The sequence below is a fragment of the Ammospiza nelsoni genome, chromosome 2, assembly GCF_027579445.1.
Source record: "Ammospiza nelsoni isolate bAmmNel1 chromosome 2, bAmmNel1.pri, whole genome shotgun sequence".
Lineage (NCBI taxonomy): Eukaryota > Metazoa > Chordata > Aves > Passeriformes > Passerellidae > Ammospiza > Ammospiza nelsoni.
The window spans coordinates 4,284,467-4,310,231 of NC_080634.1; the positions used below are offsets into that span (position 1 = coordinate 4,284,467).

A 25,765-nucleotide genomic window follows, 5' to 3' on the forward strand; every position below is an offset into this window, starting at 1 on the left:
CAGTCTCCCTTGGCTTTAGGATCAAAGATGGGCATTGAGTTTCCAGGTTAAAATGGCAATTTTATTCCATGTGCTAATTGAATTAACTCTGGGCTTTCTCTGATACTTGGACTAGAGTAAGCCAGCAGCATTTCTGCTCTTGTTTTTGTAGTGAGTCTGGCCTTGTGCATTTGCCTGTCTGCTTCTCAAGATTTCATCTCTGCCCCTTGTTCCTTGTGCTGGATTCCGGCTGATGCTGGGTATTGCCTCTGAAACAGGAAGGTGTCCTTTGTACCATATAAATGGATTATTTCTTGTGAGCAATAACTTCCTTGGACCAGGCTCTTTTTTTAATGAGAAAGATTGAAAAAACTTTCTGGGATTTCTGTAGTCTCTTGATCAAATTCTGGTTTTTTTCATGGTACAGCAATGTCACAATAAGAGCAGGTATAGAAAAAAGGGAGCAAATACAAAGGTACACCTAACAGCTGTGACTAACAAAAGGAGTCTATTTCATTGCATAGTATTTATTCTGAAATTTGCTCAGTTTATAGAATAAAAGGGAAAAAAACCCACACCACAATACACTGTAAATTATTCAATGAAATGAATACACATTGTGTGTGCAGACTTACTTTTCAGTCTGTTCTAAATGGGAGCTGCCAAAAGTTCATTAAACTGTCATGCTCATAAATTGTTTAGCAGATCTGCTGCACTCTTCTTGAAAGAAATATGCTTGGATCCATAGCTTCAGTATTTGTTGGGTTTTAATATGTTTGTGGGGGTTTTTTTACAATTGCATATAGAACATTTGGCCTCTGTCAGAAACAGGACCATAAATAACATGTGCTTCTTAGTTAGGAGAGAAGAGTCAGGGAGTTTCTACATATTTTTCGCAATGACTAATTCCAGAGAATAGTAATATCCCATTAGTATGTGACAGAATCATCTAAATCAGAATCATTTTGACATGCAGAAGATTCCAGGTTTCAGGGTTAAATATTTTAATTTCATCAGGGCTTTAAGTCCCTATTGGAAGTTGAGGACAAAAGGTTTGTGACAGGACCCTGAGCCAGCCAGAACTTTGGGAAAAAAAATGCAGATCTTGCTTGAAGGTTAGTCAGGGACTTTATGATTTGTGCCTTCTCATCCCTAGGAAAGTTCTTCCTCCCCTCTCTGAGGTTTGGCTGCCACATCATCACAAACTTCTCAAGGCTGTCTCTTGCCTGCCACATCTTCCCTTCTGTGTCCCTTCTGAGCAGGGTCAGGGGCAGCCCAAGCAAAGGGGACTCAGAAGCAAAGCTGCAGGAAACCTGGAGCCTCCCCCAGGGCTTTCACCTAAAAACCCAAAGGAAAATGTTAATATCCATCTTACAGGATTGCTGCCTTTTTCCTGTTCTAAAAAAGCCTATTATTATTGCTCCATCTCCTGCCTGGATGACTGACATAACAAGTAGCAAAAAGTATTTGTATTAGTCAGCTGTACATGATAGGATGTTCTTTGCTAATCTCTGCAGTAAAATAGAAATATCTAAAGCTCATACAAAATTTTAAGTAAAGATTGATGTGGCATGCCAAAGATTCATCAAAATAGAGATGACTACCTCTGGCTCTGAAAGTTCTGTCCAGAAGGTCTGTTCCATTAAGAGAAATAGCTACTTCATTGCTTGCTTCAATTTGTGTGCAGATTTAATTACAGCAGACACACAGGCTGGGCCCCACAAACTGCTGGCATCTCACTTGTCAGAATGGTGATTTTATTCTGTTATCTTTGTTTGGGAAGCTTCAGCTGCTGGAGTGATCATGGCACTGAAATACTGATGCTTTTCACAAAAAACCTTAAAGATGTGTCTCTTAAAAATTCCCCCTCAAAGTACTTGCTCAAAATACAAATTCAAAATACAATGAGCATTTTCCAGTTGGGCCATTAGTTTTTTCATGGGAGATTAGTCTGGCACAGGCATTTATGAAGAACTTACCTCTCTACACCCAAGATATTACCCTGGCACTAGAGACGTGTAATTTGATAGATTTTTTGATGGTAAAAAAGCTATTTTTCATGGCTAATATGCACACAACTCTTGCTGCTGGCTGAGCAACACCAGTTTTATAGCCCATGTGAATGGCACCTCCCAGCTGCTCAGGATTCCTGCAGGTTCCATTGGCATCACACACTTCTGTTTGCTGTTGCTGTGTTGCTGACATCTCCATGGGCCAAGCTGTTCATTGCTCACGAGCAATTCCTTCTTGTAGGCACATGTGTTGTTTTCTTTATGTCAGAGTCCTTCAAAATGCCAATTCCCAGGTTTCTGTCTTACTCAGTTTTTGTAGGCCAGGATCTTTCAGGAGCACAACAGAAGTTGGTGAGACCCCGTGAGGGTTCTGGGAGGGTTATTCATGCACTTATGAGCCATCACATTTCTACCCAGCTGCTAAATATAATTTCACAGTTTTTCCTCCTTCTACTTGCCTTGTTGTTTGTAAGAAAATATGTGTCTTGTCACAACAGGGAAAACAATAAACAAATCTTCAAAGAAGGAAATCTTCTGGGATGAAGCACGAAAATCACATGGATTTTCCATTTTCCCTAATTCTGCCTCTTTCACTTTTGCTTCCTGCTTTGTGTCAGTTTATCAAAAGTACAGAGTAGGTGAGGGGACTTAGCTGATCTTGCTGCTTACTTATCCAGGGTCTTGACAGTGTGGATAAAGCAAACTCTGATGTTTATCCTAGAAATGGACCAAATGCTGTGTGTTCATTGGAACATCTGTGAGTTTGGCTCGATGACAAGTCCCAGAGCAACACAAGAAACCCAACATTTCCCTCCTGCAGCTTAATATTGCTGATGTGTGTTTAATCAAATTAATGGTAAGAGGAATAAGACTTAATAGAAAACACACACACAAAAAACCCACATCAAAACAAATCCAAGCCTAAATTATGAAACTGAACTTCCATTATGAAGTTAGCTTGCAAGCTGAATAACAGAAAAAAAGAAATTAAGGAAATAGAATCAATTGTGTGATTTTATAGCTTGAATACTATGCTGCTGGTTTTGTAGTGTTTACAGAATCTGAGGTAGGAGATTAACACTGCTGTACTTTGGGCCATGCAACACAGTGTTGCACTGAGGAGAAAGTTCGATTTATTACAGTCAGTATGATTAATTATTTAACAGCCTAGAGGTTTATATGTGTTTCTGTGGCTTAATAATTTCAGCAACATTTCTCCATTGCATGTGGAATATAATGCAGGGCTGGTGAGCATTATAAAGATTGTTCCAAGGTGGAATTGTTAGAGGTGATACCTTTTGTTGAGTCACATAGTTTATCCTTTCCTGGTGAGGTGCATACTGAGAATAATTGTGATTTTCTATACCAAATTAGTACTTTGCCTATAACTACTTCACTCTTTAAAATCTGTATGTGGGTTTTTTACTGAAGTGAACAGACTGCAAATGAGAAAGGTGCCCACATAAGCATTCATAGTAGTAGACCATTATTTTGTTCTATTTTTATAAGTAAAAAATCTGTCCTAAGTCATATGTGAGATGAAGGCACAGCCCGGGAACCCAGCAACTGCATAAGCTGAAACTTTATTTCAGACATTATTCTCCTTTAAAACCTTGCTATTTTAACCATATAAATCATTTACAGCCTGGTTTCAGTAACAATGAGCATCCAGAAATCCAGTTATTGCCAGTGGGAGTTGCAGTTATTCAGAAAATTTGATGGTACTCAACTTTTGTCTGTTTTTCCCAGTGTGAAATGGAGACAGCAGGTTCTTCGGAGGCTTGCCATGAGAGTAGTTAGTTGGGAGCTGTAAAAGATGCTGAGGAGCAAAATGCCTGAGCAGTGTTACTGCACCATTTTCATGTTTAATCATTTCAGCAAAATCACCTCTTGTTTTTGGAAATGCACATAAAATAGGAAGCGTGAAAAACAGCTCTGCAGATTTGGTTACACTGTTGGAAAAATCATTATTGGTCAGCATACCTGAAAAAAAACCTTTATAGGCTTTTTGGGAATTGTGAAGACAATTGAGCAACAAAACAAAAACAAGATTGTTTATCTGACTTGAGGTTTTGTATGGTGCATTTGCTGTGATTATCATGAATCTAAAGAAGGCATTTTCAACACTAAGCTTTTCAACCCTCAAGTGCCAAAATAAACAAAATTATTTAAGTGTACTCATGCTTATTTTTGCTATACATTTTTAATGAAGCAGCAATTGTCTGTATTCTACTGCTGGAAATCTTATAGAACTGAAAGATTTTGAAGCACTAAAAAAGATCAAATGTGCAATAAAATGCTATGGCATTAGTCCATGGAAACACTGTGTATATTGCAAAAAGCAATACACATGAAAAAAAGATTGTTCATTGCTTTCATGAACTCTTCTGTGATTGGGGATAGAGGGCATTACTTTGCTGTGGGTTTTTTTTAAATTAAGCTGAGCTTTGCCAAAATGCAGCCTAATCTACCTTTGACTGGTTAGAAGAATACATGCCCAGAGCTATTGATGCTGCAGTCATGGGGAGAGGAGAGTCTGAGAGAGAATTCCAGAAGGTGTGGAAGTTTAAGGATAGAGGACTGATCTGTATCAATTTCCCAGAGCACTTTCTTAAGGCTGTAATTAGTCAGCTCTCTGGTACCTGGAATAAATCAAGTAATGTTCTGGGAGTTGCTGATAAGGAGTGGTGGCTTCTTTCCAGTGCTGTTTGTGGTGGTGTTAAATCACTGGACACTGAGTTTACCTGAAGGTTTTTCATCCTGATTGAGCTGTTTTACTGGGTGAAAGTATGATCCCCATCCTCTGAAAGATTCAAGTTCTTCCTTCAGTTCTTTCACTGGATTTTTACTGTTTCTTGATTTTTGGGGAATTGCTGAGAATGATCACCAGGCTGCTCCAGGAATTTCCAGTCTGCACCAAAACCAAGCGACTGAGGAATGCATTTGTTATAAAATACACTCCACTTTGCTGTGAGTGTGAAAATAAGCATTGTCTTGATTGTCATTCTGGGTTGGTTTCTTTTCAAGTGATACAGATTTTGAAGATAAGATTGAACTTTAGCACTTTACACAAAATACCTTAACAACAAGAAATCAAAACTATGCATTAGTATTCCATAACTTTGTTGCTATCAAAACCATTTTGCTTTAATTTCCTTAAGTATTCAAAGTCATAAGGCAGAAATCAAGTGGGAGCAAGAGAGTAGGATGTTAACTATATAGAGACTGAGTAGAAAAATGCATTTTCCTAAAATGTCATTAAGTTCTGCTGAATGTTTTGGATTTATTCTACCTGAAAGAGTTTGCCTTCAGTTGCTGCAGGCACAGCTGTGCTGGAGCTTCCTGTTGCAATGCATTTCTTTGTTTGTCCACCAGAGATTTGGAAATCCATTTCCTAACTTTATATTCATATATGCATATGTTCATTTTTCAGTATATAAATGTAACTCAGATGATAGAAAAAGAAGAAACTGTCAGTACTTATGATTTTTTAGCACAAAAAGATGCTTCCTGCAGAAGTTGCACCCACATATAATGCAAGTTTCCATGTAAGCATGACTGCCATGCACCTGTGCCTGAATGCTGAAAATTATTAAAATAGCTGTTTCTCAGCAAATTTGGGGTTTAATAAGCTTTGTAATTTGAAAATCTACCTTTACTAAATTAATGTTTCTAAATTTAAAATAATGATTAAAAAAAAACCCGTACTTGTTTTCCAAGATTCTGAGCTAGGTAGATTTATTTTTTTTCTTTTTAGTGACATAAATGTGCTGGATTTTTTTTTTTTTTTTTTTTTGTAGATACACTTGAAAAGGTCAATTTTCAGCTACTTTGATTAAGTTTTGTGGTGAATTTATGAAGGCAATGCCAGACTTCCAACTGCTTAGAGGGTGTCATTATAAAATAAACCACAGGTGGTCTAGCACCAGTGGCAAGTTTTATTTCATAGAATAGTGATGGAATCACAGAATGGTTTGGATTGGAAGGGACCTTAAAGACCTTGTAGTTATAATTCCCCCTGCCATGGGCAGGGACATCTTCCACTCTCCCAGGTTGTTCCAAGGCCCATCCAACCTGGCCTTGATATCCAAGTGCTACTTCATCAAAATGTTTCCTTCTGATGATGTGTTCTGTAATATGTCATGGAAGTGACATATTATATGATAAAGTAAAATATCCCCTGAGCAAGGTACAGGAATGATAAATTATGTTAATATGTAATTCCCATTCAGATGATGATTTATTATGATGCACTGTCAGAAAAACTCAAAGTTTTATGTCATCTGGGGATTACAAGGCGTAAATCCAACTGACTTACAGAACAAAAGGTATTGCAGTGCCACAATTCCCAAACAGCCTAAATTACAGTATGTCAAGATACAGGAAAAAGTACAAAAGTCTAGGAAGTGCAATACTAAGGAGTGATTGTTGTAAAGGCCAGAAGCAGCTCCTCAGTGTCTGCAAGCCAACATGATAAACACCAGTATGAAACCGGCCTTGGCACTGGTGCGACTGGAGCTGCCCTCAGGCTCATCACTCAGGGCTGTGCTCTGGTGAGCTGCAGTGAGCGTGACGTAGGAACCAGCTTGGGGCTCAGTGCCCTTTGCTCAGGCAGCTGGCAGAGATCTGGGTGAGTGTGGGTATCTGCAGGAAGGCTTGGCCACACTCTTGTGCCAAACCATTCATCATCCAGCAGATGGTTATCCTATTATTCAACAATTTGCATTCTGCCACACTGCAGTGATCTATGGACCCTGCCACTGTGTCACTACACCAGATAGAAACATCAGAGAAGCTGTGTTGTGAAGCAGCCCTTGCTTGGACTGAAAACTACTCTTGTACATTCATTTCTTTGGAATATGAACCATATTTTTATGCAGCATGGGCTGATTTAGACATGAAACTTGCATGATTCCCAGCAGTCTGGGAATAATTGACTTAGGAGGAAAAAAAGGAATAAAAGTGAATACTTTTATTCCTTTTTTTTTCTCCCAAGTCAATTATTTATTGCTGATGAAAGATTTGATACTAAAATCTTTACAAGACAGTGTCATGTCTCTGTGGAGCAAACATTAGACTTCCACTCATCCAGAAGTCAGCCCCCACTCTCAGGGCAATGCTTTTACAGATTCTTCTCCTTAGTACCCAGTGCTTTCTCCTTTGTTAAAACTTACCAAGAGTAGAATTGATTCTTTCCTTTTGGCAAAAGGTTTGGTCACAAAAGATACCCATAAACATGGTGGAGACATAGGAGTGTAGTCATAGAACCAACAACAAAGATTACTTGTGATGCTTCAGATACCCTTCTAGTTACATTCTTTCACATCAAAATCCTCATCCCTTCTGATGACTTCCTTTAAAATTAACTTTTAAAATATTTTTTTAACTTTATTTTCCCTCAGAATGCTGTTGACATGTGCATCATTGACTTTTTTTCCAGTGACACTGTTAACAGTGTGCTTATGTTTCACCTGCAAACAAACTGAGATGATGGGAAGAGAGTAAAGGCCTAACTGAGACAGCTGCAATGCTTGTGAGCTCCAAAGCATGACTCCCAAAGGCAAACAAGCAGGAGATTCCAAGGAGGAATTCCAGGTTCTCTGTGAAAGTGCACATGCTGTGCACACGATGCATTCTCTGTTCAGGTTATTGAGCTTTCAGCAGTCTGTGGCTCAAAGACTTCTTTCAATCAGAGGCAGGACTTTGTGTGTAATACCCTTCACAAATATTTCTCCTGTAGGTTTACCTAGTAGCTTTTGCAAAGGTTTGAAGTTTTAGAGTCTGTGACATCCTGTAGCAACGTGTCTTTTTAAAATAATAGTTTTGTTAACGTTTTTAATCTGCTGCTTGCCACTTATGTTTGATGTACTTTGGGTCTATTTTCTCCATCTATTATCTGATCCATTATTTCAGGGGTTTATAGACCATTCTTATTTTCTTTTATTCTGTACCTTTGATCACCTATTCTGTCTGTTAGTTGCAATGTGTCCTTTTGGAATGAGGGATCAAGAGTGAGATCAGTAAGCAATATGCAGGAATATCCTAGGTTTCAGCAGTGCTGTGCTTCCTCCTTTTCTTGATTATTTTTACAATTTCATTCCATTCTTCCCTTTACTCTGCTTTTGAGCAGGGAGTTGATATTGTTAGAGACAACTCTGTGCTGTAACTACAAGATCTGTCTTGTGACAGCTCAGTACAGTTGTGTTATTTGTTATGTAAACTCAGGACCATTTTAATCTGTGTGCATCACTATAACACTGAATTTTGTGACATTTTGTCAGTTTTCAATTCAATATCATAAGATTCTTCAGCAAATTTTTCTGGTCAATCCTCATCATTTTTATTGCCATGAATACCTTTGGATTTCTAGATTTCTAGTACAATTTTGGATGTTCCCAGTTCAGCCTGTATTATAGATTCTGCATACACTGCCAGCAGGACATGAGCATTGATCTCTGGGGGGTGCCACTCTGAAAACTGACCTTTTCTTCCTGACTGTTTGTTTCCCATCTTTTGGCCAGCTACTTATCCATTAATTGACTGAAACTTAAATAACCAGCCAACTACTTCAGGATAAAATGAGAAGTGACCTCACAAAAATGTGAGCAGAAAATGTAATCCATCTATTACTAAGCTATTAATTCTCCTCTGCACTTCTTGATGCAGCTGGGATGAAAACTAAAGCAGTGATACTTGCAGAGTAGCTCAGCCTCATAATAATTCTGATCATCATCCATGTGTGGCACTGCAACTCTCAGAAGAAAAGCCTAATTTTCGTGGTGTTTCCAACTTGTTTCTGGAATAAATTTTGAAGAAGTCCTAGATAAAATCTCATGTACCCCAGAGCAAGCTGTCTGTTACTTCAGCATCTAGGTTCCTACATTTTCTCTAGAACAGCATTCCAAATAATAGAATATGAAAATGTTTGCTGGAGACAGTACTATAGCCTATATAATTTTACATTTAGATCCATTTCAGTTTGTTCTCACTTTCCAAGCTCCCAGATGCTTCTGAGTTTTTATTGGCCACTTCAAACGGTGTGGTATAGAAGGAATTATGGCAGAGTTCAGGGGCAGGGCAGAGGAATGAATTATCTGGGCACTATGGCAGTGCAGAGAGGACACTTGATCCCTGAAACTTGGGAAGTGTTTGCTGTGCATGTTAGCTGGATACGAGTGTGGAAATCGCTAGCTGTGAAATCAGTAATGATGGATAATAACATCCAGTGATCAAGCAGTGCATGGTAACAGTTTATTTTTGATCCAATAATAAATACTTCATGAAGCCCTGGGCAAGGCAGGGGCATAATTTCAGAGAGGAGCCTTCCTTGATGCTTTTAAGAAAAAATAGTGCCTGGTAAGTTCTTTTTGGTTTTCAACTTAAATTACTTGAGTTTAGAGAAATACTTGTGTTTGGTAACTCATTTCTGCTGGAAGAATGGACCACATAGCAAATTCCTTTGTTGCAGAGTTGTGCAACATAAGGCATCCTTCAAATAAGCATCTCAGAACAAAAAAAAATCCTTTTCACCTTATCCATTGACTTTGGTAGGACTCCTTGTGTAAGCAAAGTGGATGGGCTGCATGTGCAGACTGAAGGACTCTGGAGGAGTAAACTCTCAAGAAATTGGTTACGGCTGTAATGTGAGCTGTGCTGACACAGCTGGCAGATAGCTTGAAATTGATGCTCTTCAAAAGAGATACATCTTTGCCAGAAATATTAGTTTCAAGGGAAAAATGACATTTTTTCCTGTCCTTACTGTCAAATAGCGCTGTAGTTTCTAAACTGGGTTTGGTAGAGATACATGCTCCCGATATTTAATTTCAGAAGAGGACAGGGTTTCTCTGTGATCCAAGCACACAATACTGTAAAATGCATTCTTAATCCTAAAGAAATGTGAAGTCCCACTCTAAAACAGTGTGAGACTCCTCATTACCTTTCAAAAGAGCAGTCTCAAAGAGGTTTTACACAATACTTGTGTTTATTTGTCTTTGTACACTTGACTGGCTCTCACCAGGGCTCTGAGGACACCACCAGTCCTCACTAGCCTGCCTGGCCTGGAATTAATTTTCAAACCTAACAAATATTTTAAAATTAATATTTCTGGCAAAAAAAAAATCTATCTATTTTCAATGAGCACCTTGTAGATAAAGGCATCCTGCCTGACAAGAAAAGATGTATAATCCAGTGAGTTACACAGACAAGAGGCAATAGTATCAACCACTTGTATTTGGAGTTGTCACTGTATAATGTTCCTTAAACTGCCCTGTCAAGAAAATAAGAAGGCAGGATAGATGTAAATGGTCAAAAATAATCTATGCCATTTCACTAATGTGAAATTTGAGGGTCAGAACTATGCATTTTTCTCAGCCTTCTTACTATTTCTCAGCCCAAGGTAGGATCAGTGCCTCAGAGCAGGCAAGGGGCTCCTGCAGGGCTTTGTTTCAGAGGAAATGAATGCTGCTGCCACTCCTAATGAGAATCTCCACTGTATTAGAGAGTGTTTTTGATTTCATAATTCTTTGAATTTTAGCAAAGTCAGAGCTGAAAGGTGACTGGGTAGGATGTATCAGCCTTGATGGAGGTTTGCATATGTGTGCAGCACTACTCAGTCCATCCATCTCGTGGCCTTCAGGAAGACAAAATGACAGGATGGTGTGGAGTATTTTGGAGAAGCACCCTGATTCACCTCTGCTGGTTAATGTGAAGTATTTCTGATGATCTGTGGACAGGCATTCTATCTTGTCTGCTGTAATTCTGCCAGTCTCTTCAGTGCTGATTCCTTCCATCCATCAAGAGCTTTCCCTCTTTTGGAAGACACAAATAGATGTGCAGTGTAGGGGTTAACAGCCACTAAAATTAACATGCTCTCAAAACCATAAATAACTTGTTCTGAAAATTTGAATAGCAAACTTAGGGGGGAAATCAAGTTCCACATATTTAACTTCAGCGTTGTTAATCAGGACATTTGAAAGAAAATTAATATTTTCCCAGAGATTAAAAGCAAATTCAGTCTTTTTTGAAAATCAGGGGGGTTTATTCATTTCAGTTCTGAGTGAAATGGGACTGGTAGAACTAACTGGAATTGGCATAATGAGCTCAAATTCTGAAATGCTTTTGCAGAGCAGTTTTGTTATCTTGCCATGTAGTTCCTCTGGTATTTCAATAGACGCTTTTCAATAGGCACAACAGAAGACTGTTGATAGTACTGAATAGTTCTAAATTATGATTTGAGGATGTTAAATTCTGACTACTTGTAGCATTGCACATGAAAAAATTTGAGCATCAAATAAAAGCATCACTCTAGTGAAGTGGCAGAAGGTTTTTGTACAGAATGATGAATTATGTCCAATATTTAAAACTATTATCTTTCATTACTCATGTCTCTCTTCACTCTGAAGCTCTTCTTTTCCCCCTGTTTCTGTCATTGAGGTAAAGACAGGTACTCTGCTCGTGTCTTGGAGAGTGACTGCACGATTCAGTGACACTGCACATGAAGGAGCAGTAGCTGACAGATGCACAGGAATTCCTGTGCCAGATCAGACTAATGGTGCACACAGTTCAGCACCTCTTTTCCCAAAATCAGACACTTGTAGATGCCTGTGCATCTGGATCTGGTGGGTTTGCCCCTCAGCATTTGGGACACTGCAGCCAGCGCTGTGAGAGTCCCTCTGAAGTGTCTGTCACTCCAGGGGAATGCAGAAGGGGCTTTTCCACAGGAACAGGCATTTCTCACACCTCTGGGGCACACTCAGCCTGATGCACTCACTGGGTTTGCTGCTGCCTGCTCACACACACCTTGCCTTCGGTTTTTCACCTCAGGCTCTCAGGGCTACCACTCCTCACTTTAATCAGCTCCCAGGGGATGCCAGAAGTTCTGAGATCACAAAGGTTTCCTCCTTTGTTTCTTCACATCACACATTTGGAGCTTGCTGATGCATCCCCACCTTTTTTTTTGGTAGAATCATAGGCTGTAGCTGCCGGCTACATTGTTCTGCTGGAGTTTGGAAATATGGTAGATTTTTAATTAAAGGAACTGTTAATGCCTCCTGCTTTTAAAGAGATGTCTAACATGTAGAATAGGAAAAAAATGAAACTGGAGAAAGTAAAAACACAGCTGTGGCTGCAAAGGATATCATAAGCACTTTTTGGTGGTGTGAGCTCAGAGATGGCACTTGGTGAAGAACTCTCTCTCTCATGCATGGCCTGAGGTAAAGAATGAGTTGTTCTGCACCACGGAGTTCCAGTCCTGCCTTTAAATGGGTGGCAAACTGTGCTGGTGCCAGTTGTGCAGGGAAAGCCAGTGTGTGTGTAGGTGTGGCTGAGGGGGTAAATTTCATTTCAAGGGCTCATCTCTGAACAGTTCTACAAGCTAAGCAGTGTGAACCTAATATTATAATTCCAAGGGGACTCTTATGCTGTGTGGTAAAATTGCTTATTAAATTACAATCACAAAAAAAAAATCAGGAGATAGGCACTGTTCAGCTGGCAGCATACAGGGAAAAAAAGGCTGAATTCTAATTATTTGAACAGTGGAGTTAGTGTTATTTCACTGTGTGGAAACAAAATTAGGTTATCGCTGATATCATTATTAATGTATGAGATGAAGCAGAAAAACAATTTGTTTCCTAACACCCATTCTGCCCCTCCTCCCCACCCCCTCCCCCAAAAACAAAAAAAAATGAGAAAATAACCTAAAAGCAAAAAGGGCTTTCTAACACAGGCAGCTCTGAGAGATCTCATTGCTATAGCAGCAAAATGTAGATGATTTATCAATTATCCTAATTTGAAGGTGAGGCGTTGTGCAAACAGTAAGTATTACATTTATTATTTCCCCAGTTAGATTAAAGTATAAAAAGGCATATCCAATATCAGTAACACTGTTTATTACTCTAATCAGAAACAGGAAATATATTTTCAGCTAGTCTAAACCTTAGGTGTTCTTTTATTATGCATGAGCAGCTATTACTACTGTTCAGTGATACATGTTCCTTATGGTACTCATATTGCAATCTCCACCTTTTGAATGCCTTTCAAATAAATAAAACAACTTTTGCATAAAAGTATATTCTGCAACTGTAATTAAGTATTGAAATTCACATTTTCATGAATATAACTATTTCATACATGAGATGAATCCATTGCAAAAATTTTAGAGGTTTTTAGAGCCAGTGTTTTATTTTACATTACAACTCTGAACACATCATATGCCCTTGAATGTGAACTGCCTTGAATTTTGTTAAGATTCTGTTCTTCATTCTCATTTTCACACTCAATGAGCCGCTACTGTTTCAGTCCAAAAGGGATCAGTCAGTGAAGCTGTGTCATGAAAGTAGTTATAGAGTCTGATAAGATTCTTTAAAACTCATTTTTATTTAGCCAGGAGTCACAAATCTAGCTGCAAACACTGCTCGAGATGTGCCCTCTCTTTTCAGTATCATTTGAGAATACAATAGCAAATTTAAGAAAAGGATACAGTGTAAAGATAGTTTTCCTTTTATGTTATCCATACTACATTAATATATACATTAAAAGTAAATTCTATAAATATCCAACTGCCTTTGATTCACATGTATAACTTTGTCTTTTACCTACAACTAGACATTTAATTATTAACATAAGAATTTCATTAAAATTAAAAAATATTAATAAAACTCTCCAAAACAGGAATCTGTCTGAGGATAGAATTACATAAGTTTGATGATAAAATGTTTATAAGTAAAGAACTAAACCCAATCCAGTAGAAAGGACTAGGCCCATAACTCTGAGGTGTGATGAAATATTTTTGGAGTGTCTTTTACAGTTAGACCCTAAAACTCTCTGTGTCTCAGATGCATCCTTTTGGTTTGTGTAAGGTGCACATTTGTGGTATTGAATAGCTGATTTTTCCACTACCTCAGGGAGCCTGGCCTTGCATATTCCATGAAAAGACCACTGAAACCAGACTGGGAGATCAAACACTAAGTGCTCTTACCCAATTTCTTTAGAAGGTATAAATAAATACTTCCTGGAGAAGAGACAAGAAATCAGCCTGGCCTTTCCTTGGAGAATTTCCTGTGAGAACTCTCTTTTGTCCCCCTGTTTCTTCATTCACATTCCCAAAAAGCATTTTTAATTGCTTCTGAAGTGGAACAGCTGTACCAGGAGGGGACCAAGAGCATCACACAGGGCAGTGCTGGTGAGGGCAGGGGGCAGCAGGTGAGGCACAAAGTCTTTTGCACCTCTGATGTGCCAGGTGAGTGATCTGACCACCAGGATAATGGATAAATAAAAGGCAGATAGTGGAGGTACTTGGGCAAAAATACAAAAAATACCTTATTAGTGCTTAAATCACTAAATTATTTACCACATGTGAGGAAGCAGAAGCTTTGAAAAAGCAGCTGCAAAAAGATGTAAAAATGTCCAAAGGACATCTTGGTCGCTTTCGTACAATAAAAATGTTAACCATGCATTTTCCATCAGCAAGGAGAGCGTGGCTGAGTGGCACAGCCCCACAGACACAGAGCCTGGATTTGGAACCATTTATTGGTAGAACAAACAGCTTCTCAACAGCCAAAGTCAGGCTTCAACAGGTCTCAGATAATTTTTCATACATTCAAAGCAAATTAGCAGAGATTTACATGCTTGTTTTTAACTGTGGCCCCTCTTCATTGCCAAATGGATGTTCTAGTTCATTTCCTCTTTTGTTTGAGTCAGAAATACAATTATAACACTGGGCAGAATCTATTAGTGCTTGTTGAAAGCAACTACTGCTGAGTGAGCTCAGCTCTACTGACTGCCTCCTTCTACCATCTAGTGGCACTTTTACTACACTGCTTTTCTCTCTCCAAAGGATTCAGTGAGAATGATAATAAATGTACACTCTTGAAAAAAATACACTTTTGAAGTGAGCAATGTACATGGAAAGGAAAAACTTTTTTTTTTTTTTTTTTTTTGAGATGGACAAGTAGGTTTCACACAGAAACTGTTTATGAGAAATAGAAAGGATTCAGTGATATAAAGTACTTATGTCAAAGAAAAATTCTGCATCCTGTGGTCTTGTAAATGGTAAGTTAAGTTTGTTGATTGATTTCTTTTTTTTTTTTTTTTTTGGTGGGAGAGCTTGGATTTTAAGTTGTAGGCTGCAGAATAGCACTGTTGAATATCCTAAGGAAATGCCTATTTAGAAGCACAATTGGTTTGTTTTCTACCTGGATATTTAAAGGGCACAACAAAAAGTAAAATATATCATCAAATGTAATGCTCTGAAGGTATATAGAACATGTATAGTTTCTTTCCTGATTATACAATTTTATTAAGAGCTTTCAGTGCTCAGTTTTGCAGTAGATGTTTCTGTTTCATTTAGGGAAAAAGCTTAAATGTCAATGAACTAGGAATTTAAGGCTTGGGATGTTTTCAATCAAAATGCAAGTTCTGGTTATTTATATGACTGAACAAACATTAATCATCTCAAATGCTTTCTGCTCTTTGAACTGGGTTGTTTCCACAAGGTGCTGGTATTGGTGAATTAGACTACATATGAAATCTTTTTTTTTTTTCAAATTCCATAAAAAAGGCATATTTCTTCCTTTCCACTTACAGCAAACTGATGGAAGTCGGAACGTAGAACATCAGAATCCAGGGGTTGTATTTTTTTCCTTTTCTTTTAAAACACGTGCTATTCTGTATCCTAATCCCCTGACGAGTTTCCATCCTGTCTGCAGGGCGGGAAGATCCCCATCAGGTGGACGGCTCCCGAAGCCATCGCGTACCGCAAGTTCTCCTCCGCCAGCGACGCCTGGAGCTACGGGATCGTCATGTGGGAGGTGATGTCCTACGGGGAGAGGCCCTACTGGGAGATGTCCAACCAGGATGTGAGTGCTGCCCAAAATTCATCTGCATCTCTTTCAAATGCGCTTTAAAAGTTATTGCCACTCCCTGCCCTGCTTCGCTGTCTCGTTCTCTTTCTAGGCTAGAATCTCAATTTTAAAAAAGAACAAATTTTCTTCTAGTATAATTGAAAGCTTGTTCTAGAAAAAAAATATGGGAAAGGGGAAATGGTAGGGTTTTTTTCTCTACCACAATTTAAGTTTTCACAAACTCTCTTGTTTGATGGATCCCTGTGACAGCTCAAACTGGTACACTCGGTCTTCACACCAGCCATCAAGCTCTGTGTCAAAATGTGGAATATCAGCCAAGCCACCTTCACCTCTCTCATATATCTGCCTGGAATATTCCTGCATTGGTTCTGAAGAATTGACAAGACATTCCCAGATGGCTGTTTTTACATTGTTGCTAAGTTATTCAGCTATTGAAGTCTGGTTGCTTGTTAAGGCTGATCGGTCATTTGGGGATAAGGATCTGAGAGAGGTTTTAATTTTAAAAAATAATTTCACTGTTTCAGGAAGAAAAGGAAAGAAGCAACCAAATCTGTCAGAAACAAAAAAATACTATCACAAACCTCTCCATTTAGAATATATTAGATAATCAGCTACAGCATGAAAATAGCATTGTTTAATTACTCCTACATCCAAAATAAAAGTGTCTGTTAATACAAAATGATGCTGCAGGCCCTGCTGATGCCATTTGCTGGGGGTTTTCCCTGCAGTTCAGCAATTCCAAACACAAAGGACTCCTTTTCTCCTACCCAGAGGATTTCAGTGCCAGAATGTGAGCAGTGAGCATCTGTGACCTTCTACATGCATTTAGTCACTTCAAGTGTCATTGGGAAATTTTGAGTTATTAGACATAATGTAAAGTTTATTTTACTGGATATTGGGACCGTTCCTTTAGTACAGTAAAACGCCCTGAATTCACTTGGGCTTATTTTGCAGAAATAATAGGACTTTCAAAGGTCAGTGATACTGTACAGATGGCAGGGAAAACAGCAGAGAGGGATGTGCACTAAACAGATTCATAAAAGACACAGGATGCAAACAACAGTCAATGAAGTCTTGCATGGGTACAGTCAGAGGTTCTGCTACATCAGAATGTCTGCTGACAGTACCATTAAGACACTTACTGGGTTTTGATCATAATAAAGCCCTTGTCTAGATAGCAATTAAAATATTTCTTGAATTGGGTGGATTTTGGTAGATCACCAAAAGTTTTCCAAGTATAAACTCTGCAGAACTGGGTCTGGTTTGGGATTTTTTTTTCATTCCATGTTACCAATTGCTTTTCAAATTATACAGCTTTGGAAAATAAACTCACTTTTTTTTAGACCATGGCTAAGTAAGTGATGATCACAGCTGATGAGAGAAGTGTTAAACTGGTACATGCCACCTAAATAAACCCAGTCTGGTGTTCAAAGACTACAGCTGCTCACAGGTATCCAGAATGACTCAACACCTCTGCAAATCCAGCATCCTCTATTTATATTCCCCAGCAAGGATTTGGAAGCTGAACTTAAGGAAACTGAGTTGCAAAATGCTTCTCATAAAATTAATACTGTACATATAATAAATTTAAGCCTCTGCATAATGCAGAGGCTTAAAAATGTTGCTAAGTTTGAGAATTGCTCTTGTTTAAGTAAATAACCATTTTATTATTGTGGTAAGTCACTTCCAAACTGTGTTGGTGCTGATTAATGCACTTCTTAGATGTGTGGCAGGCACCAGAGGTGTCCATTAATTAGGGCTGCTGCACGGTCTGTCGTGTCTTATTGCTTAATTAATAAACATTAGCCAAGATATTGAACTTTCCAAGGAAACTAGTGTACTGATGAACAGACTGTGCTAAGAGTCTGGCTTGCTAATGCTCATGTGAGGGAAGGAAGATTTATATTCCATGCATTTGGTTTGTAGAACAGCTGTGAGTGAAGTCTTCTGGGACACCTGTTAGAGGCCACTGTATAAATCAATGCATGTTGCAGAGCTGCAGTATTCAAAAAGAAGGCAAAAAATGAAAAGAATATTTAATGGGTTGTAATTGGTATGCAAAGAAACTACTGTAGCAAACAGAATAAAACTCCTTACACTCCTGAAAGTTTCTTGTTATACTGAAAAAACCCAACTTATCCTAATATAGCTCTTTCAACTGAGAGATATCCAAACACTTGGCAGGCGCCTGGGATTGGCTCTGCACCATGAGGCAGCAGCAGCTGCCTCTCCCTCCTGGTAGATTTTTCAGATGTCAGGAGGACACAGGGACAATGTCCCTCTGGACTCTCTTCTGTCTCAGTCTCATTAAAAAAGCTGTCAGTTAACTTTTGCAAGCAAGAATCCCTGTTACTATCAATAATGAAACTATCAGGAAGATTACAGCTTCATTTTCAGATGGCATTTTTGCCAGTTGCCAATTAATTTGAAATTGCGCATGTATAAATTTTGTGTAGAAGCAGAAGAATAGAATATTGCTCAGACAGTAGAAGAATAAAAAACTGCTCAGACAATCATAACCAATATGTAATATTAACTCTGTTAAATTCAAACTTCACAGCTATGTCTAACATCAAACAAGCTGTTGCTGTGGCCTTCCTGTAGATGCAGATTTCATGATTGATGTGGTGCATTGTCAGCCTTTCACTGACAAGGGGAAAAGGCATATGAGGGGAGTTAACATGCAAAATATTTACATGTTTTATAATATACAATTGTCTTTTACAAGGAAAAACTTAATACTTCTTCCCTTTTAGGTACATGCACATCTGATTTCTCTGAACAGAGAGAGATGGGTGCTATGCATGTGGCAGAGCAAGAGCTAAAATAAGTATATAAATAAATAAGGAATTAAAATGCTCTAATTTTTCCTTTGAGACTTGATTCCCATTGCAACATTAGACACTTATCACATCTTTACTCTTGCTTCTTAGAATCTAAAAATAATACTTGCCTCACAAGGGATACTAATGAGGCAATATTTCTAGTTTATTTTTTAAATGTGCTGGTATTAATGAGAAATTGTAATTATCCCAGTACCAGCTGGCATTCCTCTTCATACTGAAATGTTCCTTTTGAACAAGAGGGGAAACAAAATGCACTATGACTTCATTTTCAGAGATACGTTAAAATAAAGTGTGGCAGAGAAAATATATCTGGAAATTTATGGTTGATTCTGGGTTTTTCCTGAATAAATTACTTCAGCAAAACCTCATCAGCCCTCTATTGTTGTGTTGAGCAAATGCTGTATATCCCTGAAAAGTAGAGCAGCTTTCCTGTTGCCTTAAAAACAAAATACATTTCATAAATTCCACATTTGCAACAGGCACAGGTAAATGTAAAAAAATTCAGAATCTGCATTTCTGGGCTGCTAAGGATGGCCAGTACCAACTAAGCTCTGCCCCTCTGTGTCAGGAGTGTTTTATGAACCTACTTCCGACAAACTGAATATTGAGAAATTGAGACACATTAATAATAAATAAATGTGAATAAAAATCCATGCACGTGGTTGAGTTTTGCCCGTCCTGAGTCCGTGGGGGCATTTTTATCACTGGGAGACAAGGTTCTGAAGGAAATATTTCCCTGGCAATGGGATGGTGGCATTTTTTCCTGTCACAGCAGCATGTGCATTACAGGACCGGGTCTCCTGTGTTTATAAAACAGACAAGCAGCTGTGAGCAGCTACAAAGGGCTCCTTCCATTTCCTGCCATGCCATCAAGGGGAGCTCATGTCCTAACGTGGCTTCCTCACTCCTATTTTATTTACATAATGCTTGCAGCATAAGCATTAGGCACTGCTGAGCAGAGCCAGCATTAATTCAGAATTCAAATAGAGAACGGGGATATATTCCAGGATAATAAGATTGAATATATTGAAGGCAGAGCTGGTGCTGTAAAACATTGATTTGCTGTAAACAGTTTAATGTAACCCCTTCCAGCTGCATTAATGTGTCTGCAGCATGTGCATACATCTGTGTGAAAACGACTGATGTCTCCTTGCAGCCCAGTGGGTATCAGTGCAGCAGGTATGTTCCTCCTAAGTGCAGTGTGTGGTTATAAATACTGTGTGCAATCATTTCTACATTAGCAAACATTTAGCATGGGCTGGATTTTTGTGTGGGAGGGTTTTGCATGTGTGCTAAGGCTGGTCATTGTCCTAGCTTCATTTTTGATCAGCCACTGACTAGGTTTGCATTCCTTTTTATACAAAAAGAATCCTGACTGTGTAATTTGTAACATCATCCCCACTGCTACCACCACTCATTGCAGAACCTCCTGATCTTCCTTTGTGTTTTTTAAACCTTACATAGGATGAATCCATGTAAGCTGTTATGAATCCATGAAGCTTTCCATGGAACTTAGCTAGTTTTGCTAACTCCTCTGAAGCCAGGCTGCTACTCTTCTTTTCAATCAATGTTTTTTGCTACCCATGTTACTAAAAATGAGCTTTCCTTCTACTTGGATTAACATGTGATTTACATGATGTTCATACATGTGATTTACGTGTGGCAGCAGATCTGCTTCTTTCTGAATCTTTACCAAACACACTTTCTGTATCTGCTGAGCCTAAAGATCTCACTCACTTTAGGGTAATACCATCATTTTATTAACTTTTGTTCAGTCACAAACATCTCAGACACCCAGGTTTCTGAGGGAGACTGCACAAAATAACATTGCTGTAACTTGCTGTGGGGGACATTGCCAGAATTAATCACACTCTAAGGATCAGCAGAAACATGTGAATACCAAGTAAATTGTCAAGTGCCGCGATGTGTATTTGTGGTGCTTGATTGTCTTGGGGTGTTGCTACACACAAACACTGTGTCAAAATGCAAATATTAGAGCATGGTGGGATGCAGTGGCCGTACCAGGTAAGTTTGTGGCCTCCTGAAGTGAAAAATAATATTGGTGAATTCTTTATTCCCCTCCTGCTTTCTTAGCTGTTTGAAGAGGATGACCAGTGACCCTAAAAAAGTTCCTACTGTGTTTCACATGCCTACAAAATATTTCCTGTCTCCTACAAAATATTTCCCCTGCCAGTCTTGATTCTCCAAATGAAGCCCCAGCAATGCGTAAAGTGAGGGTGGCTGTGCCATGGATAATTTATCATCCCTGGTTCCTAATTGTCAGTGTCGCACTGTCCTTTCAGCATTTAATGCCTGGTAACCGTACCGATTTCTGTATTTCTGTAGGTTATCCTGTCCATTGAAGAGGGCTACAGGCTCCCAGCTCCCATGGGCTGCCCAGCATCACTTCACCAGCTGATGCTTCACTGCTGGCAGAAGGAGAGGAACCTCCGTCCCAAGTTCAGTGACATTGTCACCTTCCTGGACAAGCTGATCCGCAACCCCAGCACCCTTCACACCCTGGTGGAGGATGTCCTTGTGTAAGATCCTTTTGTTATATTCTGGTTTTTCATAACACATGGTGGCTATCATTATGTGGTTTAGGGCATTAGGCAGGGGTGGGAGAACCGCAAAGTTCTGAGTTCATAAAGTCACGCAGGTTCAAATAATTTTAAGCCCCTTTGAAGGTTTGCCTCCTTGTTAATACAAGGAGGTTCTTTTCTCAAGCCATGCAGATTATATTAGGCTTTTTTATTATTATTTTTTGTCTGAGTTCTGTTTGTGCATTATCTATCCTTAATCTTTGTGAGTCTCTTTGTTCTTTTTGTGTGTGTGTGTTTTGCCTATGTGCTTGTTTTCTCTTTGTAATTTTTTTTCTCCATTCAGCAGCCTGTCTCTCCATCTGACAGTGCTCAAGCAATTTGTGAACTGCCTTGGAGTAATATCCTGCAGAAAGTAGCTGTGTCTTAGCTTGCTAAATCTTTATTTTCTGCAGCAGAATGGCAGCAGTGACCAAATAAGCAACTATGCTTTTACCATCCCACAACAAATTCTTGATAGTGTTGCCCAGGGTTTTTTTCTTTTTCATTAATAATGTTTCAGAAATGAATGCAAACACAAGATAAGCAAGGCTGCAGTGGAAGAATTTGTCAGTATTTGTAGGCTTATTGATCCAAGCTGTCCCTGCATATATCAGCTGAAATCAGCAAAGGTCCAGGTGGCCTCACTCTCTTCAGTCACTAAGAGTCACCTTAAGATAAGATAAAGGTGCTTTCATGGGCTTTGAAAGGGTTTCCAAGCCCTGAGTGGGGCTTGCTGAGAACCTTTAAATGTTTTTGACAAGGGCTGAGCAACAAGGCAGAATTGGGGCTGGTACCTTGCTGTGGGAAAGGCTGAATGGAGAAGTTGGTAGGAAAACCTGGAGAGTTTTCATCAACACAGACCAGGGAAACTTGTGGGACTACATATCCATGCCCTAGAGTTAGCATCCTCTATGGGTGTATGAATATAAATATAAATATGTATGACTTGCTATTCGTACCTGGATCACTTTATTTAGCATCAGAGTAATGTATTTTTATCTCTCTTTATTTAAATCATAACTTAGGGTCTAAAATACTTAGGCTTTATTGAACTATGACTGACTTCACCTGCTTGTGAAAGCTTTTTCCCATTCATTTGAGAATGCTTGGTGTAGTGGTTGGGTAACCTTCTGTAGAATCATAGAGTAACTCAGATGGGAAGGGACCATGGTAGATTTTTAATTACAGTTTGTACTTAACAGTGTTCTCCTGTCCTTCAGCTTCTCCCTCTTTCATTCTGATAATATGAATGAAAATCACTGTACTTACTGCATTTGATATGTGTGGGTGAAACTTGGTTCATTAAGATATGAGGCTGTGTTGCTTCCTACATTAATTCATGTTCTATCAGTAAATGTAGGCTGGCTTTTGCTGTCTAAATTTTCATTTACAACAAATTGTGTCTTTCTTCTAAAGTCTATCATAAAGCTTTTACAAACAGCAGTGTGCATTTTCTGCATTTTGTTCATACAATTTCTCTACATAAAATGCATAAAGCAAGTGTAAGTTGTGAGCCCTCCAAATGTGACACACAACAGAAGACTGGAAATCAGTGCCCCAAAATTACAATCTTTTTTTTTTTTCCCATCTTTCTGTTTCAGTTGTGATAATATTAGGGGAGAGAGCTCAAAAATAAATGTGACTAAATAGCTCCTTCCATTTTATTTGCTCCTTTATGTAATTCTATGTAAAAACAAAGATAAGACATTATATTCTTTTGGCTTCTTTTAGGGTGAGTTTTAGCTTTTGAGTACTGTAATCAAAGTGTTCCTGTAGCATAATGGTATCACAATGAGGAGCCATCTGGGGTGGGGTGGTTGTAGGTAAATGTAAAAATTATCTCATGGTGGTTTAATTTCTTAAATTGCATCTTATGCTAAATTTTCATTGTCCTCTACATTGAATACTGTATCAAAAAATTATTATAATCCTGAACATGTCGATCTGCAGGGAAACATTTTAGGGAACAAAAAGAAGTGCAGTGGGAGAGGCCTACTCCTCAGTGTGTTACTGAGCTGCAGTTCTTTAATAAAATGTATTGTTTAAGTAGTGCAGCTTGGCAGACTGAAGTGATTTATAAGTTTTAGACAAGAGGTTAAAGAGATGCTCAGTTAAGGTCTGACCTTTACAGCTCAGACTCCTCTCTCATTCCTTCTGCCTTTTAGTAAAAGCTATGTCAACCAGGATAAATTGGGTGTCATATTTTGTATTGCTTGGTAACATTTGCTTTTTTTTGTTTGTTTGTTTTGTTTACAGAATGCCAGATTCACCTGGTGAAGTTCCAGAATATCCTTTGTTTGTTTCAGTCAGTGACTGGCTGGATTCCATAAAAATGGGTCAGTATAAAAATAACTTCATGGCAGCAGGTTTCACAACTTTGGATATGGTTTCAAGAATGAATATTGAGTAAGTATATAATTTATTATCCCTACAGTGACTAATTAATTTGAATTTGGATGCTGCAGGCACACAAATATTGCAGAGTATGGAACAGTGCTTTCATTTCCTTTCCTTCTCAGTTCACAAAAGACAAATACAGTTATTTAGCAAAACAACACAAGAGATGTACGATGGGGAGACCCAGAATTGATAGATCCACTCTGTGACCACACCAAACACAACCAAATGCCAGGGATGACTGTTTCTTGGGGAATCAGTTTTGATCTAGACCACTGAAATCAGTGGCAAAAATATTTTCTTACGTTGCTATTAATATCATCAAGACTTTATCAGCCCTAATAATGAAATTGTTCTGACCATCTCTGACACCACCCTGTGGTTTTTTAATGCAAACCCTGCACTCAATACAGAAGTGTTTGGGCTAACTATGGATTCATATAGTAGCATGATGATGGGATCTGTTTTGCTCTCTATTCCCTTCCCATGAATTCCCAATCTTTTATTTGATGCTGGGACTGCCTGTATTAATGGTAGCTGTCAGTTCAGAGTGAAGAATTTTACATGTAAAGTTAGGACTGATTTTCTCCCATGTGCATCATTTCATATTCACCTACACTGAATTCCATCTACTTCATTATTGCAAAGTCACTCAGTCTTGTGAGATCCTTCCAAAACTCTGCACAGCTGCCCCTTTCCCTTCCTACCCTGAACAATTCAGCCTCACCAGCTGAGTTGTTCCTCTCTTGCTCACCTGCTTTCCAGACTATTCACTGATTTGTTGAACAATAATGTTCAACATTATCCCAGCAGAGGTCCCTGCAGATTTATATCAATAACTGCTTTGTAAAACCTGACCATTTACTGCTAACATCCTATATTTAAGCCAGTTATTTAGTCATGCAAAGACCACATTATATTATACCCTATATTACACAGAAGTTGCTCCTCAATTTCATTATAAAGTTTTTGTGAGGAATCTTCTCTAAAGCTTTTGGAAATCCAAGATTTATCAGATGGGTCATCTGCATCCACTGGAAACAAGTAATTTTATAAAACAGAACTTTTATTTGCAAAAGCCATGGTGATTCAAGTAGCTCATTTATCCAAGCATCCAGTAATTTTGTACTTTGCTGTAGTTTCTCTTACTCCCTATAATGATCACAGACTTACGGGTCTGTGGTTCCCCAGACCTTCCCTGGAAACATTTTGTCTGGCACCATGCTCCATACTTCAGGCACCAAGAAATTTTTTAACATGTGGAGCACAGCTGGTAACTCCCTCTCTCACAGCCCTGATTATTTCATCTTCACTTTCTTTTGGTACTTTTGCCTAAACATAATCTGGACATGGGTTGCTGCTTGTTTTTACAGTTTTTCCTATAACCTCTCCTGCAGTCACTTCAGACAGATACTCTGGCAAGTCCCCCAGAAAGGATCTGGCATGGGAGTCATTTCAATTTCTTCCTCAGTGAATGTCAACTCAAATGGTTAAGTCTTCCAACAGTGGCCATTCTTTCAGTGCTCTCTTATGCCCAAATCATCATTAGACTATAAACATTTTATGGCAAGTTTCTTGTACCCAGTGAGTTTGCAAAAAGATTTATTATTTTATTGTTGAGGTTGTTTTTTCTGTTTGCTCCTCAACTGCCTTTTTTAGTCTGCCTTACTGTGCTTTTACAGCTAATCTAGGGTTATCATCCTTTCCACTTTCTTTAGATACCATTTCAAATTTTGAGAGATTCCCTCTCTCTTCAAATAATTTGTGTTACACAAGACCTGCTGGCTTCTAGGCCTTCCTTCCTGATAAATGCTAAGCATTGGTCTTGCATTTCTAAGGGCACTCTCCACTGTAAAGCTTTATTCTTTACACTGACTCCTTTTATTTTCTCAGATGCTCAATATTTTTGCTGACCTCAAGTGTTGTCTATCATGTCCCATGAGAATGTTAAGCCTAAGCACATAATAGTTGCAAGCTCTGCAGTGGTTCCTCAGCTGGAGCATACAGATCTGGAGATTAGATGCAAATATCTGGAAGTGCACATCTGAAACTCATGAAGGCCATGCCTTATCCCATGAGCTCCTTTACTG

The 25,765-nt window shown here is 38.7% G+C and overlaps 1 protein-coding gene across 2 annotated transcripts in view; it reads left to right on the forward strand.

Annotated features, from left to right (window-relative positions):
* EPHA6 (EPH receptor A6) overlaps positions 1-25,765 on the forward strand; it is a 597,075-nt gene that overhangs the window by 569,407 nt on the left and 1,903 nt on the right. For both annotated transcript variants that reach the window (XM_059493881.1, XM_059493882.1), the window contains 3 exons: positions 15,695-15,844; positions 21,043-21,236; positions 23,535-23,684. In XM_059493881.1, coding sequence (XP_059349864.1) covers positions 15,695-15,844; positions 21,043-21,236; positions 23,535-23,684 — 494 coding nt within the window. The remainder of the gene's footprint in view (positions 1-15,694; positions 15,845-21,042; positions 21,237-23,534; positions 23,685-25,765) is intronic.